The 18,477-nt window shown below is 38.8% G+C and overlaps 1 protein-coding gene across 2 annotated transcripts in view; it reads left to right on the plus strand.

Annotated features, from left to right (window-relative positions):
• The window catches only part of LOC125238685 (homeotic protein distal-less), a 174,747-nt gene that overhangs the window by 32,955 nt on the left and 123,315 nt on the right, over positions 1 to 18,477 (plus strand). For both annotated transcript variants that reach the window (XM_048146080.1, XM_048146082.1), the window contains exon 2: positions 1,646 to 2,104. In XM_048146080.1, the coding sequence (XP_048002037.1) occupies positions 1,789 to 2,104 (316 nt within the window). In that variant the 5' untranslated portion in view covers positions 1,646 to 1,788. The remainder of the gene's footprint in view (positions 1 to 1,645; positions 2,105 to 18,477) is intronic.

An 18,477-nucleotide genomic window follows, 5' to 3' on the forward strand; every position in this document is an offset into this window, starting at 1 on the left:
TTTTTTTTATTTCCGCGAAAGAAGATGGTTGCAAAAAATACATATACAAATAGGTACGTAATGTATAACACTATAAATCTTATACGTTTAGGTAATTTACACCGACAAGCAAACTTTATAAGTAGAAAGGTCTTTGCGCTCATTTAAACTTGCCTCCATACAAAGTTTCTCTCAGAATATATCTTATTTCACACCTCAATTTTTAAGAATTCAAAAAATCTTATATTTAATCCCATGAGTCCAGGAATTGGATCACAAGAGATCGGCCATGATAAGAATTTCAACCATTTTTTATTAGAATCGTGCGGCTAAGCTATGATTCACTGGCATTTCCTTGATTTGCAGTGTAAATCCGTTGTAATCGAAATAAGTTCGCGTTGCATCATAATCTTTACGATTTATTACATATTTCCTTATTAACTAACGCGTTTTGACACACTTTAGTTATTGGACTCACGCAATAGTAGCGGAATTCGTACCAACCTTGGTTGCGTATAAAAAATAAAACGGAAATAATATGTTTTGTCGAATGAAATCAATGAAGTCTCACGAATCAAGGCGCTGATATGATATTACAATTGGGGTTATATGTGTTCATTATAATTTATGAAAAGCACAATGCGTATGTTTACGTATCTACTTGTTTTAAATATTAATTATTTCGACAAATGCCGTTGAATATCTTAAATCTAGTATTTTAAAAATTTAAGTAGAGAACAACCTGTAAGCCATACGATAAATAAATAATAAAATTCTTGACAAAAATTCGTACCTAGTAGAAATTCGCGCGTTTTGGTCAGAAAATAACATTTTAGAACCAAAAATCAGGTCGCAAAATACATACCCTTTTAAAACTCACATTTTAATGTTTATTTTTAGAAATTAAAATTATGAACTTGCAACCCACGCGTGAATGAAATTAAAAACTCACATTTTAGTAGAAAATTTCTAAACAGGCAACCCACGCTTTTCGAATTCGTATTTCGAACTCCCACGGGGTCACCGGAGGTCGGACGTTTCTGGAAACAATTTATACGTCGTCACGGTCAATTGAGTGAGCTCGGAGACAATCGAAACATAGGGCCTTTAGTTGAAATGAATTAGGGGCGAATGATGTTAAAAGAGATGTTTCTTTTAATTTTCTCTGAGAATAGAACATTTTTAAATGGCACTTTCGATCAGGATAACGCAAGAAAGAAGATTATTTTTATGAAGACATGTACCTATTTGAGTAACTTACCATGTCACTGCAAGTTAAGTTGACAGATTTTGACTGCCCCTGCAGGGCAACTAATTACTTAACCCTTGCATTCCTTGAACAGACCAAACTGTCTGCTAGTTTGTTCTAATAAATGTAGATACTGCAAATAAGGTCTTCAAATCTGGGTCACAAATTCAAAGTACCTATATAAAAAGTAATAACTATTTGAAACAATATCTCGATCATTATAAATAGTAACCTTTTTTGGAACAAACATGCTCCCTGTGTGGCTAAGTAAGTGTCTTTTAAAATATGCAATTTTGGGAATATCACAGTACGATTTCGATTCTTCGTGGGCAAAGACTAGTTATTACACAAGATAATTGTCTATAAGATCTCTAATATCTGTACAAAGATTCTAATGAATCCTTTCTCTTGTTCCAGGCTAAACAAGCGGTCACCCCGGGCCCCCACAAACCCTCAAAATTACCCGAATCCAGTCCCCAAAACCCACCCTGAGTTTCTCAGATCCTTTCGGGCCTCCCACGTCCACAGACGCGGGGGGCCCTCCCACCCCACAACCCGCTATGACCACCCAGGAGCTAGATCATCACCACCACCTGGGGTCCCAAACCCCCCACGACCCGAATTCCGCCAACTCGACGCCGACTAACTCATCAAAATCGGCTTTTATTGAGCTTCAGCAGCATGGATACGGGTTTAAGGGGGGTTACCAGCATCCCCACCATTTTGGGAGTCCTGGGGGTCAGCAGAATCCCCATGAGGCATCAGGGTTCCCAAGTCCGCGGTCGTTGGGGTATCCCTTTCCTCCTATGCATCAGAATACGTACGGGTATCATTTGGGGTCGTATGCGCCGCAATGCTCAAGTCCGCCTAAAGATGGTGAGTAAAAAACTGTTTTTTTTTTTTAATACTACGTCGGTGGCAAACAAGAATACGGCCCGCCTGATGTAAAGCGGTTACCGTAACCTATGGACGCCTGCAACTCAAACGGTGTCACATGCGCGTTGCCACCCCATTAGAAACTTGTACATTCCCTTTTGCTGTGTTAAGTACACAGCAAAAAGGAGTGTACAAGTTCCAAGGAGGGTTCGGGTTGCCGACGACTCAAAGGACAATAGACGGAAGAAGTTAGTTCCGGAAGTCCTCCCGTCATCAGCACACCGCACCCTCGTTGAGCTCTGGCAGCCTTACTCACCGGCAGGAACACAACACTATGTTTTATGCAATTTTTGCCATAATTTTTAAACCATTTATACATACAATCACGCCTGATTCTAACTCCTCACGCTTTGTTTTTTACATCAGTTTATCCATTTTGGTGTCTTTTTTCCAATGAATCAATAGAAAATGTTACCTTATACTATAGAAAATATCACACGACCTAAAAAAAAGTATATCCTTCGAAGTTTCTCCATAAAAATACCTAATAACCCCAACGTTTTAAGTGACAAAATTACACGAAGAAAACGGTCAAAATACTAAAGAAAAGTAGAATTACGGAATAATAAAATTATGACACCTAACTGTCACCCAGTAATTTTCTTATGTAATAACAGTTAACTTTTTTATAACCTGTCATTATTGAGAATCGAATATAATAGATACAGGCGTCAAATTAAGTGGTAGAAACGGTGTTTTTTAATGTGGCAACTTTTCTTTTTGGAAGTTTTGAATAAATAATGAATAAGTTTTAAGGTAAAATTACTTTTGCTGAATTATGAGGTGTAAAAGTGACAAAATAACCGTAGTACAGTTTCTAGTAGCTTATAGGTAGGTACATTTCTGCGATCGAAAGTCACATTAGTGATGATAAAACGAAAAAATACAGGAGGTTAAAACGAATGTACTTATATTTGTTAAAGTAGCTTTTGCCCGCGACTTCACTCGCATTAAATTCAAAAAATGTGGAATGTCCATACAAACTTCCACCCCCCATTTTATGGAAGTGTCATCCCTTCAATTATCTCCACTTCAGAAATCACGTCAATTCGTCGCTCCGTTTTGCCTTTAAAGATGGACAAACAAACAGACACACCCACTTTCCCATTTATAATATTAAATATGGATACCTACCTCGTATTTCTTGTCTAGCTTCTAAATCTAACACTATTTCACACTAGAAATCCGTAAAGCATCCTAAAAACAAATAGCCGTCAAAACACTGCCGGTTATACCGGCCTTAAATATTTAAGGCCGTTCGCGGCACTACAATTTAGCCTCCAGTGAATTTTTTAGCGCGGCAACACAGTATTACAAACGCTCACAGAATATTGGCTTAAAGGTCTCGTAACCAGCGGGCCGATTTTTGAGTCTCACGCGTTCGAATACAAAAAATTGTCACTGAAAATAATAGGCAAGTCACCGTTTTCAACCGGTATTTTAGTGACAGTGAGACTCAAAAATCGGCCCCCAGGCCATAAAATCCTCAAAAAAAGCTCACAGAATAATACACACGATGAAATGAAAAGAACGGTTCAAACTTTGCATAGTGACTTTTAAGGTCATAATGAACATAAAGTGACAGCATAAAGTGCTTGAACAGAAAAGTGCCACTTTGCTCCCTAACAGGAAAGAATAGTTACTTATCATACAAAGGGGCAAAGTTGTATTTTAACGCCGAGTGTGGAATTGAACAACGAGCAAGCGTAGGATTCTATAGTTCAACCACGAGCGAAGCGAGCGAAGCGTGGTTCGAGAATAGAATCCTGAACTTGCGAGTTTTTTAACACACGAGAAGTAAAAAACATTTGCACCCGAGTGTAACACAAAACTTTTCCCCTCACTATAGCGAGGAAACTACAACGCAAAAAATGTGTTTATTACTGCTTCCAGTAGTCGCACAGGTGGTAAATCATCTTTATTACTAGATTCACCTACATTATTAATTTTAAAGCAGTTAATTTGACTTTATTCAAGGTCAAATTACTTTACCCACTAGTGGATAAAATGCGTTTTTACCCGCTGGTATTAAAGGACAAAACACATGTTTCCGAGCTAGTGAGGGGAAAAAGTACATTTTCCGAATGAAGGATGTGAAAACAAAATTCTGACCTCAGCTCTCATACTATTGCTGGCTACAACACTTATACTGGTTATTCGAATTTTAAACTTGCCAATACTCGGTAAGCGGTTTGGAATACCACGACGCATCAAAGTTTAAATGGATCGAAACTGTTCCGAACGTGCATTTCGAATTTGGAATGAGTTTTGATTTTCGATTGAAAATTTTGATATCGATATCGGATCGGATAATATGAAAACATAGAATCCACCTGCCTATACTAGGTATATACCAGTAGTAACCCTGTCTGCTGCGCCGCGGTCCCGGGTTCGAATCCCGGTAAGGGCATTTATTTGTGTAATGAGCACAGATATTTGTTCCTGAGTCATCGATGTTTTCTATGTATATAAGTATTTATATATTACATATATCGTTGTCTGAGTACCCACAACACAAGCCTTCTTGAGCTTACCGTGGGCCTCAGTCAATCTGTGTAAGAATGTCCTATAATAATATTTATTATTTATTTATTTATTATTATACCTATAGGTATATCACACTATAGGTACGTATTTTAAATGACCTCAAATAGGGATATAACCTTCATATTACGAAAGTTAGAAATCAATCTGGGAAGCCATTGTAAAATCGACCTTGAGGCATTGACCGCTTCAAAGGAAAACGTACGTCGGAAGGTATTAATTTACGGACGAATTTCCTTCGCACGATAGGAAGAACGTTTTTTTCCGTTGCGTGTATAGAACGAGCGTTCGATATTTGAAATTTGTTATTTTTAATTTTCTTGGGTGTTTTTACATGTCTGTTATGTAGGTTATGAACACAACTACAAACTGTTGAAAATACAAATGATTTTATGAGTAGTTCCCGGTAACTTTGTACATAGCCACGTCAGCAAATTTTAATTGATCCTATTTTGTTACCAACATTTAGTAATATAGACTTTCGTAAGATACATATATACAGGTTAATTGTTATAATTAAGAAAGTATAGATACCAGAGAACCTTAATGACGAAATAAAACTTACTAAAATCTCAATTCATCAATAAAATCTTGGTAACAAAATAGGAATAATAAAAACACATTTAACTTTTTCCTTAATTTTTGTACAAACTTTTCGAGAACTGTGTTATTCAAATTGTCTTAATAATAGTAGTTTAAAAGCGAAATAATATGGTGTAAATAATTTTAGTGATTATTTCTTAGTCTCGACTCAGCAAAAAAAAACTGAATTTTAAATTTTAACGGTGATTTTTCAAACTTGTTTTTACGGAGTCTCTTGAAGAAATGTAATTTTCAGTAATAACGGGTTTTCAATTTAGGTTTATAAATGACAAGTGGCTTTTAAATAATAAGATAGTGACGACTTTACTAACTATAAATCATGAAACACTGTGTGACATAGGTTCATCAGCTGAATAGCTGCACGCCTATAATTGAATAATAATAATAATAAATTTTATAATATAAGGTTGGTTAGTAGAGAACGTATTTTGGCTTTAATTTTACCTTTTAAATTTAAAGTATTTTTATCGTACAAAATTAAAACTTACTATCACTTTTAGTTTCATTTTAAAATCACCTGTATACCGTATGCAAAAAAGTGTAACCATGTCGTAAATTAAACTTAATGTAAATCCATACTAATATTATAAATGGGAAAGTGTGTGTGTCTGTTTGTTTGTCCGTCTTTCACGGCCAAACGGAGCGACGAATTGACATGATTTTTTAAGTGGAGATAGTTGAGGGGATGGAGAGTGACATAGGTTACTTTTTGCCTCTTTCTAACCCCACATTTCCCTAATATGGGGGGTGCAAGTTAGTATGGAGCGTTCCGGAAAACCAATTTATATAGACCTTTATTTAAAAGTTATCAAAACCTACAATATGAAGACGCACAGTTTATTTTTAACACGCTTTTATTAGGTCGTCGTGTATGTAACTATGTATGTAATGGAATCTAAGGAAGCTAATTTAACCATCTTCCAGGAGTCGTAGCGTAATGAAAATTGGCAGCTATATGTAGTTCCGATGACAATACAATAATATGGTACTGTTGAGCTGATCTGATGATGGAGTCGGAAGATATGAACTGGAACTACATGATGGAACATCGTATCATAGCTCTTTTTGGGTTTCTTAGAAAAGTCTTGTAATGAACTTTGACTAGGATTAGGTTTCAAGGTCTGATGATGGAGCCGGAAGATATGAACCGGAACTACATGATGGAACATCGTATCATAGCTGTTTTTGGGCTTCTTAGGAAAGTCTTGTAATGAACTTTGACTACAATTAGGTTTCAAGGTCTCATGATGGAGCCGGAAGATATGAGCTGGAACTACATGATGGAACATCGTATCATAGCTGTTTTTAGGCTTCTTAGAAAAGTCTTGTAATGAACTTTGACTACGATTAGGTTTCAAGATCTGATGATGGAGCCGGAAGATATGAACTGGAACTACATGATGGAACATCGTATCATAGCTGTTTTTGGGCTTCTTAGAAAAGTCTTGTAATGAACTTTGACTACGATTAGGTTTCAAGGTCTGATGATGGAGCCGGAAGATATGAACTGGAACTACATGATGGAACATCGTATCATAGCTGTTTTTGGGCTTCTTAGAAAAGTCTTGTAAATGAACTATGACTACGATTAGGTTTCAAGGCCTGATGATGGTGCCGGAAGATAAGAACAGAAAAAGGGGGGGCTCGAGGAGGGAAGCATGAAAGAAATATCAACGTAGTATTTAAAATAAGTTGGGTTAGCGTTTTATTGTGACCTTTACGAGCAAACAAAGGGGCTCGGGGGCGAAGCCCCCGCATGAAAGAAAGATCAACGTAGTATTTAGAATAAGTTGGGTTAGCGTTTTCTTGTGACCTTTAAGAGCAAACAAAGGGGGGCTCGGGGGGCGAAGCCCCCCGCATAAAAGAAAGATTAACGTAGTATTTAAAATAAGTTGGGTTAGCGTTTCTTTGTGACCTTTCAGAGCAAACAAAGAGGGGCTCGGGGGGCGAAGCCCCCCGCACGAAAGAAAGATCAACGTAGTATTTAAGATAAGTTGGGTTAGTGTTTTCTTGTGACCTTTAAGAGAGGGGGGCTCGGGGGGCGAAGCCCCCCGCATAAAAGAAAGATAAACGTTCTATTTAAAATAAGTTGAGTTAAGGTTTTCTTGTGATCCTTAAGAGTAAAGAAAAGGGGGGCTCGGGGGGCGAAGCCCCCCGCATAAAAGAAAGATCAACGTAGTATTTAAGATAAGTTGGGTTAGCGTATTCTTGTGACCTTTAAGAGCAAATAAAGGGGGGCTCGGGGGCGAAGCCCCCCGCATGAAAGAAAGATCAACGTAGTATTTAAGATAAGTTGGGTTAGCGTTTTCTTGTGACCTTTAAGAGCAAACAAAGGGGGCTCGGGGGCGAAGCCCCCCGCACGAAAGAAAGATCAACGTACTATTTAAGATAAGTTGGGTTAGCGTTTTCTTGTGACCTTCAAGAGAGGGGGACTCGGGGGGCGAAGCCCCCCGCATAAAAGAAAGATAAACGGTCTATTTTAAATAAGTTGGGTTAAGGTTTTCTTGTGATCCTTAAGAGTAAAGAAAAGGGGGGCTCGGGGGGCGAAGCCCCCGCATAAAAGAAAGATCAACGTAGTATTTAAGATAAGTTGGGTTAGCGTTTTCTTGTGACCTTTAAGAGCAAACAAAGGGGGGCTCGGGGGCGAAGCCCCCGCATAAAAGAAAGATCAACGTTGTATTTAAAATAAGTTGGGTTAAGGTTTTCTTGTGATCCTTAAGAGTAAAGAAAAGGGGGGCTCGGGGGGCGAAGCCCCCCGCATGAAAGAAAGATAAACGTAGTATTTAAAATAAGTTGGGTTAGCGTTTTCTTGTGACCTTTAAGAGCAAACAAAGGGGGGCTCGTGGGGCGAAGCCCCCCGCATGAAAGAAAGATCAACGTAGTATCTAAGATAAGTTGGGTTAGCGTTTTCTTGTGACCTTTAAGAGCAAACAATGGGGGGCTCGGGGGGCGAACCCCCCCGCATAAAAGAAAGATAAACGTTGTATTTAAAATAAGTTGGGTTAAGGTTTTCTTGTGATCCTTAAGAGTAAAGAAAGGGGGCTCGGGGGCGAAGCCCCCGCATGAAAGAAAGATCAACGTAGTATTTAGAATATGTTGGGTTAGCGTTTTCTTGTGACCTTTAAGAGCAAACAAAGGGGGCTCGGGGGCGAAGCCCCCGCATAAAAGAAAGATCAACGTAGTATTTAAGATAAGTTGGGTTAGCGTTTTTTTGTGACCTTTAAGAGCAAACAAAGGGGGCTCGGGGCGAAGCCCCCGCATAAAAGAAAGATTAACGTAGTATTTAAAATAAGTTGGGTTAGCGTTTTCTTGTGACCTTTCAGAGCAAACAAAGGGGGGCTCGTGGGGCGAAGCCCCCCGCATGAAAGAAAGATCAACGTAGTATCTAAGATAAGTTGTGTTAGCGTTTTCTTGTGACCTTTCAGAGCAAATAAAGGGGGGCTCGGGGGGCGAAGCTCCCCTCATAAAAGAAAGATCAACGTTGTATTTAAAATAAGTTGGGTTAAGGTTTTCTTGTGATCCTTAAGAGCAAACAAAGGGGGGCTCGGGGGGCGAAGCCCCCCGCATGAAAGAAAGATCAACGTAGTATTTAAGATAAGTTAGGTTAGCGTTTTCTTGTGACCTTTAAGAGCAAACAAAGGGGGCTCGGGGGCGGAGCCCCGCATGAAAGAAAGATCAACGTAGTATTTAAGATAAGTTGGGTTAGCGTTTTCTTGTGACCTTTAAGAGCAAACAAAGGGGGGCTCGGGGGGCGAAGCCTCCCGCATAAAAGAAAGATAAACGTTCTATTTAAAATAAGTTGGGTTAAGGTTTTCTTGTGATCCTTAAGAGTAAAGAAAAGGGGGGCTCGGGGGGCGAAGCCCCCCGCATGAAAGAAAGATCAACGTAGTATTTAGAATAAGTTGGGTTAGCGTTTTCTTGTGACCTTTAAGAGTAAACAAAGGGGCTCGGGGGCGAAGCCCCCGCATAAAAGAAAGATAAACGTTGTATTTAAAATAAGTTAGGTAATGGTTTTCCTGTGACCCTTAAGAGCAAATAAAGGGGGGCTCGGCAAAAAAGAAATACTTAAATTTTGTTTGAATTAGTTGAAATGTGACAATATTTTCTAATCGAGTCAAACAAAATCCCACTAGCTGAGAGCTTCAAAACAATGTATGGCGAAAGTATGTCTCTCTAATGTCTTCAAAAAGTCCGCGGTGGCACATGTCTATATTGTCTATCTTTTACGGATAACTTACTAGGTATAAACATTTTTATGATAATACCGTAATAAGAAGGTAGCCGCTAGTTACTATTAAGTAGCAATTAGCAATAAGTACACGTTAAGTCACAAATGGCATGTAAAATCCGCCTACTTGAAATAAATTTATGTATAAATGTTAAAAGTATTTCATTATTAATGACTAAAAAGTATAAAATAAATTAATAGTTTAAAAAACACTATAAAACACGCTTTTATAAATGCACGTAAAAGCCAAAAATAAATTATGGATCGTTCAAGTTGTCTCTATTTGTGAGCTGAAGTTTAAAAACTATGTGCTTTTAATTATAATATTTGATTGTAAAAGCGTGGGGCGCTGGAACAGGAAAGACTTTCTTGTAAACAAATACTTACTAATCCGAACTTCCTGGCGAATGAAGTTGCATAAGAACATAACGTTTACATATGCCGCCTAAGGGTTACCAAAGAGAACCAAAGATATCTCGTCCACGAACAAGAACTCTGCATCCTGTCACTGTAGACACTTTCCCCTTTTGTACTTTGTAAGTGTCGGTGACTGTCGACTCTCCTCGCTACTAGCGCATATTTTGTCTGAGTTCGACAAACTGGTACCTACTTTGAACACTGGCTTTTAATTGATTTGACTGTTTAATGTAGAACCTACTAGTCATGCTGCAACTCCAGTTAGCGCGTCAATCTGTGTAACCTCCTTCCCGTAACATAGCATAATTTGATTTATCAGCAAGTTATACAAAAAGTCTTTCCTGTTCCAGCGCCCCACGCTTTTACAATCAAATATTATAATTAAAAGCACATAGTTTTTAAACTTCAGCTCACAAATAGAGACAACTTGAACGATCCATAATTTATTTTTGGCTTTTACGTGCATTTATAAAAGCGTGTTTTATAGTGTTTTTTAAACTATTAATTTATATATTGGTCAAATAAACTTGGTAATATTTTTAGATACCTTCCAATTCATTGCAATAAATAACTTATTTCCAAATCATTACGGTTCAAAACAGTTATAAAATATCAATTAGAATTACAAAGAAAATTGTTTAATTTTCGAGTACTCAAAAAATACTAAATTCGAAATTCGAATTTTACAAACTTACAAAAACCGCTTACAAAGTTCTTATTCTATTACATTAAGGTGTATATTGGTTTATCGTGACTGTAAATAATAAAATGGTTTTTATTTATGAGCATTCCGTTCAACTCTTTCTTCATTGGACTTTGTTTGAATGAGTTTAGTTTTAAATTGGCTTGTGCCACAGCCTAATAAATCTTAGTATAAGAGTCGGGTCAAACTAGCAGTTGGTAAATAAAGTTAATAGAATAATAAGTTGATATGACTGTTAGTAGCAATTAGGTTAGGAATTTATGTTTTCGTTGACCACTAATCTTAATTAAATAGCTTGAATTGTATAATTGAGACTTAAGTAACTTTATGTAGGGTTGTGTTAATTTTCGTCCAGCGCTAGTTTTCGTCCAGCGCCAGTTTTCGTCCATTTAACGATGAATATAAATAAATAACCACAGACTTTAGTCTGTGATATAACACACATTCAAAGGCGCTGGTGGCCTAGCGATAAGAAGCGATTTTAAATCCGGAGGTCGCGGGTTCGAACTCGAACCCCGATTGGTACCAGTGAGTTTTTCGGTACTTATGTGCGCAATGTCATTTAATATTTGCTCGTCGTTTTTCGGTGAAGGAAAACATCGTGAGGAAACCAGACTAATCCCAATAAGGCCTAGTTACTCTTCAAGTGGGAAGTTCAGGCAGTCGCTTTAGTAGAACTAGTGTCTGTGCCAAATCTTGGGATTCGTTGTCAAAGCGGACCCCAGGCTCCCATGATCCGTGGTGAATGCCGGTATAACGGCTAAGCCACGACATCGGTCTAGGCGCGACAGCGGTGAGCGGCAGCCATACGTGCGAATGAAAAGTCCCATCTCTGTCTCGCTCCAATGTATGGGCGCCGCTCGCCGCTGTCGCGCTTAGACCGATGTCGTGGCTGGGCCGTAATGCAAGGAGAATGAGGATGATGATGCTTAGAGCGTCCCTCCCTTAATGGGATAAGTTCGCCTTTGTACAAATGATGTGTGTGTTCTTTTTTTTCTTTAAGTACTGTGTGTGTTCTTATCTTTGTACAATAAAGTGTATTACTACTACTACTACTACTCTGATTATCCGAACCGATACAGGAAGGATGTCAAAGGCAAAAATCAAAGATGGCGCCTATAAAATAGGGTCCCCCCCCATCTAGCATCTCGCGAGCGTAGCGTCGGGCCAACTGTATGGAAAAAGACGCCGCGTCGACGCCCATACAGTTGGCCCGACGCTACGCTACGCTCGCGAGACGCTAGATGTGGGGGGACCCATAGCTAGGATATCCGATATCATGAAAATGGAACATTTTACACTATCAATGGACTTATAACTTTTAGTTTGTATTAAATCATATCAAAACGTTAAAACTGACCTGGATTCGAACCTGCCAAACTGGTTCCTGCAACCTTTGGTGTTAAGACATATGGGTTAAAATATTAAACTAGGGTTTACGCAAACAGTGCGCTTACCGCGAGATAGACGATCACATATTCGCCCACTATTACCACACTTTTACCACATAATAAAGAGTACTATCGTACAGTATGGCCACTCCCGCTCCCCGCTGAAAGTGCCGCCCACCCCCTCTCGGTTACCTCACAGTTACAGCCTGTCAAAAATGCAAACTGTCGACCTGTCAAATCTCACTTATACAAGCATGGTACGCGTTCACCTACACTAGCTTAGACTGTGTGCTAGGAACGCGCCTCTTTCATATATTTGATCGCCAGTGTTTGAGGTGTGCTATTACCACAGTATAATAAAGAGTACTATCGTACAGTGTGGCCACTCTAGCTCCCTACTGAAAGTACCGCCCACCCCCTCTCGGTTGCCTCACAGTTACCGCGTGTTAAAAACGCGAACAGTCAACCTGTCATATCTCACTCATACAAGCATGGTACGCGTTCACCTACACGAGCTTAGACTGTGTGTAGCAACGCGCCTCTTTCATATATTTGATCGCCAGTGTCCGAGATGTGCTTGCTATTACTTACTATATACTTCCTGTTTCTGGACAGGCGCAAAGGAAATATGCTACGGTGACTGCTTACCATCAGGCGGGTGGGCCGTATACTTGTTTGCCACCAACGTGGTGTAAAGATAGTGTAATGATAATGAATGAATCGAGTATTACAGAGAGTCACTGTCAAAGTAAAATGTGTAATAACAGTGCATAGACTGCCATCTCTCGACAGATTTGACAATTTGGCCCACATTCTTAGCTTGATATGTGTTAAAATGTCAAATATGAATATTAGCGCCATCTAGCTGAGCGTCCCCCAAAGGTGCAACGCCATAGGCTATGGTATCTTCTTTTCTAGGGCTTTGAGGTACGTTTTTTTCTTAGACTTTATCCGTCTATACGGAGTTAGGTACATATGTCTTTGCTAGAATACATACATACATACATACGTACAATCACACCTGTATCTCATAAAGGGGTAAGCAGAGCACATGAAACTACTCAAGTTTCAGTGCCACTCTTGGCAAATAAGGAGTTACACGGAACATTCAATAGTCTATTGTTGACAAAAATAGTTTCGGTTCACGATTAAATTTTCACCCTGTATTAAATATAACGCTCATTTAGTATGCTGACTGTACTAACGGTTGACGGGAGGGTACTGTCGGCAAAAAGAAAACGGCTCAAAACGGACAGCCGAGTGTACCGCCCAGTCTGTCGGGGTGCGTGCTCTACTTATCATTTTATTTATAATTATTTATTTGACGACCGGTCTGGCTCAGTCTGTAGTGACCCTGCCCTGCCTGCTGAGCCGCGGTCCTGGGTTCGAATCCCGGTAATGGCATTTATTTGTGTGACGAGTACAGATATTTGTTCCTGAGTCATGGACGTTTTCTATGTATATAAGTATTTGTATATTAAATATATCGTTGTACGAGTACCCACAACACAAGCCTTCTTGAGCTTATCGTAAGGCTCAGTGAATCTGTGTAGGAATGTCCTATAATATTTATTTATTTAAACTTTATTGCACAAAACAAAAAAGTACAAATGGCGGACTTAATTAATATCAGCCGGCATTCTCTAATTATTGAAAATATCGCAAAGAAGTCGGACTCATCCTAATAAGGCCTAGTTGGTCAGATCAGATAGCAAACTCTTTCATAATTTCAATTTCAAGTTAAAAAAATAGGGGAGAGGGATTACACATGTTACCCCGGGGCAGAGGCGTCCTCAAAAATAGGCCCACAAGTATTGTAGGAGTGTCAACAAATTTTATCTTATTTTATAAGTAAAAGGGGGTCCGAAGCCCGCGGCGTCACGTGGGGGGCGGAGTCCCAAATATCGTAGAGCTGGGGTGTGTCCTTAGCCTAAGGACCCGGGTTCGATGGCAAGTCGGGTATAAAAGTGTTAGTTTCGAAAAAGTTGACGTTTTATATCCTACTTTTCTTTGGACATTAATTGGGGAAGTATAACTCCAATAATATTAATTCTTTTTTTAATCTATTGTATGTTGTCATTGTCGTGTAAAATGATTGATATAATAGTTGACTCTAAAATGTTAATCTCTAGAACCTTACAAATATGTTTTTTTTTTGACCTTAGTAGTGGAAAATTTCGCTGGCTTGGTTGAAGTCTTGGTGGCTCAGTTGGCAGAGCGCTGGAGTATCGATCCAGAGGCCGTGAGTTCAAGTCTCACCCAAGGCAGACATTTTCCACTTTTAAATTTATTCTAAGCCTAACGGCATCGATTGCAGACGTTTCTGCTAATCAGAAGTTAAAATTACCTACAAATATGTCTCTGCATCTTCTAACTAAAGGATGATGGCGAACTTAACTGTGTGCAAATTTCTGACAATTCTTATGTATACAATAGTGTCTCATACGTGCCAAGAATTAAAATAATTATTAGATATAATTAATTAGCCATCGACGCCGGCTTCATATTTGAGCCCTTTGGCGTAGAGACGCTTGGGCCGTGGGGTCAAGGCGCACACGGCATTTTTAAGGAGCTGGCTAAACGTCTTATAGACGCGTCGGGTGACCGGAAGGCTGGGGCTTACCTTGCCCAGCGCATTGGCATTGCCGTTCAGCGCGGCAATGCTGCCAGCCTTCTGGGCACCCTACCGGTCGGCTCAAATTTAGACACAATTTTTTATTTGTAGGGTTTTAATTTCATAGGTAGTTTTAGTTTAGTTATAGTTTTATTTATATAAGTTCATAGTTAAGTTTTTTTTTTTTGTATTAGTTTTAGTTTAGTTATAGTTTTATTTATAAGTTCATATTTAAGTTTTTGTTTTTTTACTTATTATAACTGTGCTTTTATTTAATAAACCATTATATTAATGTTAGATTTATAAATGTTTTAAAACATTACATTACACATCAAAAGTACAAGTACAGATGCAGTGCGAAAAGAGTTGCCTTCGTATTGTTCCGGAAACGTACGAACGTGTCATGCTATTTCAGTCAGTCTCAGTACAAGATGTATTGACATTGACTGAACTGGCATGACAAATACGAACGTTTCCGGAAAAATACGAAGGACAAAGGACAAAGGAATGAAGTGCCACGGAATGGCCTCTTCTCAGCGTGTTGACTTCCAGCGCAGATCCTCCAATGAAGTCCTGTCGTGTTAGGCAAGGCATTCTGTACTTTTGACAACCCTGTGTGCAAAATTTTGTACATATTGCAAAGACTTCGAAATTCAAATGAAACTGCTTACTAATTTGGAAACATTAAAATTTTCTCTAACACTTCCCCTCGTGAATATTCCTTTAACACTTCTCTCGACGCCAGTACGCCTCAAGCAACCTCGAAAAGATAAAAAAGCCGGCAATTAAAAGTGTTTGAAGACTGTTATTAACATTAACATTAACAGCTGCGCCTCAAGGGTCCTGGAAATATGTCATATTGTTATCATAGACCAAAGACATGTGTAACTCCGTATAGACAGATAAAGTCTAGGAAAAAAACGTGCCTAAGAACCGTAGAGAAAAATTACGGTGGCCTGGCGTTACACCTTTGGGGGACGCTCAGCTAGATGGCGCTAATATTAATATTTGACATTTTAACACATATCAAGCTAAGAATACGAACCAAATTGTCAAAACTGGGGTTCAAAAGTTTTAAGCTTGTGTCGAGAGGTGACAGTCTATGCACTGTGATTACACATTTTACTTCGACAGTAACTCTCTATAATACTAGATCCTCCTTGCATAGACGTAGAATGTAGATAATAAGCAGTAGACATGAGCTCTGGTTTAGAAGGAAAAAACCTATATTTTATACATACAAAGCCGAACTAGCGGGCCTAGCATACTAGCGTGATAAACCTTATAACATCAGCACGGGAAACATGGTCGCGCGATAGACGATAAAATATCAGGCCGTCCCTATCGCACTTACAGATAGTGCGATAGGGACGGCCTGCTATTTTATCGTCTATCGCGCGACCATGCTTCCCGTGCAGGCCGTCCTTTACACTATTCGTAAGTGCGATAGGGATGCACCGATACGATAAAGTTTATCATACTATTACGAGTACTAATAGTGTGCATCGCCCGCAGAAATATTTGATTACGCGCCATAAACTGAAATAAAGTTTAAACAAATAAATACTTTACAAAGGAACATGCGAGGTATCAAATGAAAGGGCCTGACCAAATTTAATTTTCTAATTTAATAACTTATTAAAATAGCGAAGTTTTAATTTAGTCCTTAACGTAATTAAAAATAATAATTTTATTCCCATGCTATACATGCTTGAGGTATGCTCCTTATGGTTTTTTTATTTTATTTCACAAACGGCCTTACTTTCTTACTGGCAGTACAGACGAGCGTGTAAGGGTGGTTATAAACTTATTTTATACGAGCGTGTATTGTATAAGCGTATAATAATCAAATGTAGGGGATAAACATGGATGTAAATTTAGTAAAAAGAGCTTATAAGCGCGTAAAAATTAAATGAATGCGCGTTACTTCATGCATGCGCGTTGCGTTGTATTGTACTACATATTATATATTCTGTGGTAAAAGGTCGAAAAAAAAAACAACCGTCTACGAGCGGAAAATAAACTTTTTTTTTAAACGTTTGTTGTTTATTCAATATCAATATACATAGTATTATCTTAAAATAAAACTAAACTATTAAATCTAAAATTATTATAAAATTAAACTAAAATAAATCTAAAAACGGCCCCTGTGTCATAGTACCGGAGACGATGGCAGCATTTCCTCGCTTGATTGTCAAGCTAATACGCTGAGCGAGGAAGCTGCCAGCTCTTCGGTCTCCGGTGGCGTCTCTTAGTCTCTTCGATAAGTCCTTGAAGAGACTCAGAGCGCCAGGGCCCCACGGATGCTTATCATCATCCTCCTTGCGTTATCCCCGCATTTTCCACGGCTCATGGGAGCCTGGGGTCCGTTTTGACAACTAATCCCAAGGTTTGGCGTAGGCACTAGTTTTACGAAAGCGACTGCCATCTGACCTTCCAACCCGGAGGGTAACTAGGCCTTATTGAAATTAGTCCGGTTTCCTCACGATGTTTTCCTTCACCGAAAAGCGACTGGCAAATATCAAATCACATTTCGCACATAAGTTCCGAAAAACTCATCGAGCCGGGGTTTGAACCCGCGACCTCCGGATCGAAAGTCGCACGCTCTTACCGCTAGGCTACCAGCGCTTGTCACGGATGCTTATGTTATTTGAATATAAAAATAATGTACATGCACGAGTGTTCGTTTGATGTCTATGTTTTTATTAATGGTGTAAATTGCCTCGTGCGATTATCACTTTACGAAACTAATTAAGTTTTAATTTTATTGCGCCATTTTCAATTATTGTTATTATTTAATAATTAGCCAATCAATTAAGATAATTTGATAATTGTTACCGTTCACAACTAGGTGATAAATAAGATTTGTAATTGAAATCAAATCATATTACACGTGTGCAATAAAGAGTATCGTATTGTATCGTATACGGAAATTAGATACTTAAGGCTTTTATACTAATTATTTTTGTTTATGTTTCGTTTAAATTAATCAACTTAATCGCACACTGATTTAAGAACTATAGGTATCTTCGATCTTAATTATATTAGAATGATATTTAGATACCTTTTTTTATTATTATAAATGGGCGTACTCTTGGCCACAGACTAGCCAAAGGCAAAGACGTGGCCCACGATGGAGTGAGCACGCCCAGATGCCTGTTCACTCTTGATTTGAAGGTTGCCGGGTTATATGAGCTCGGAAATAACAGCTACCATAATATTATTACTGTATTATCAAATTGGTTTGTACATACGAATAACTTAAAAAGTTTTCAAGTATACGTAACCACATAACAATCAGCTGTTTAACTTATTTTTACTCCAGCGTTCCTGCCGCCCGTCTACACCGTATTTTTTCAAACATTCATCTCAGGAAAAAAGATTTTGGGGACCGTTTAAATCCTGTGAAAAGGGTTACAAGTGTAGCATTTACAAGTCTTGACTTTTTTTATTATAAATGGGCTTACTTAGGCCATAGACTAGCCAAAGGCTTAACGTGGCCTACGATGGAGTGAGCTCGCCCAGAAGATGCCTGTTCACCCTTGATTTGAAGGTTGCGAGGTTGACTTATGCTTTTTTAGGGATACAGAATTTTACAAATTTTCGTCAGCGTTTCAACCGCCCGTCTGCTCTACCGGGTGTTTTTTAAAAAACGCTCTTTGTTGAAGGAAAAAGATTTTATTGTTTTTTGCCGGCTCTTTCGGGGTTCGGTAGGCGGCCTTGTGGGCGGGTCTGAATGTATGGAGAGTGGCTCTACGTAGAGATTTGAATAATACTTGGAAGTGGCCGAAAATATTATTTTTATTTTTTCTA

This window comes from Leguminivora glycinivorella, chromosome 24, assembly GCF_023078275.1.
Source record: "Leguminivora glycinivorella isolate SPB_JAAS2020 chromosome 24, LegGlyc_1.1, whole genome shotgun sequence".
Lineage (NCBI taxonomy): Eukaryota > Metazoa > Arthropoda > Insecta > Lepidoptera > Tortricidae > Leguminivora > Leguminivora glycinivorella.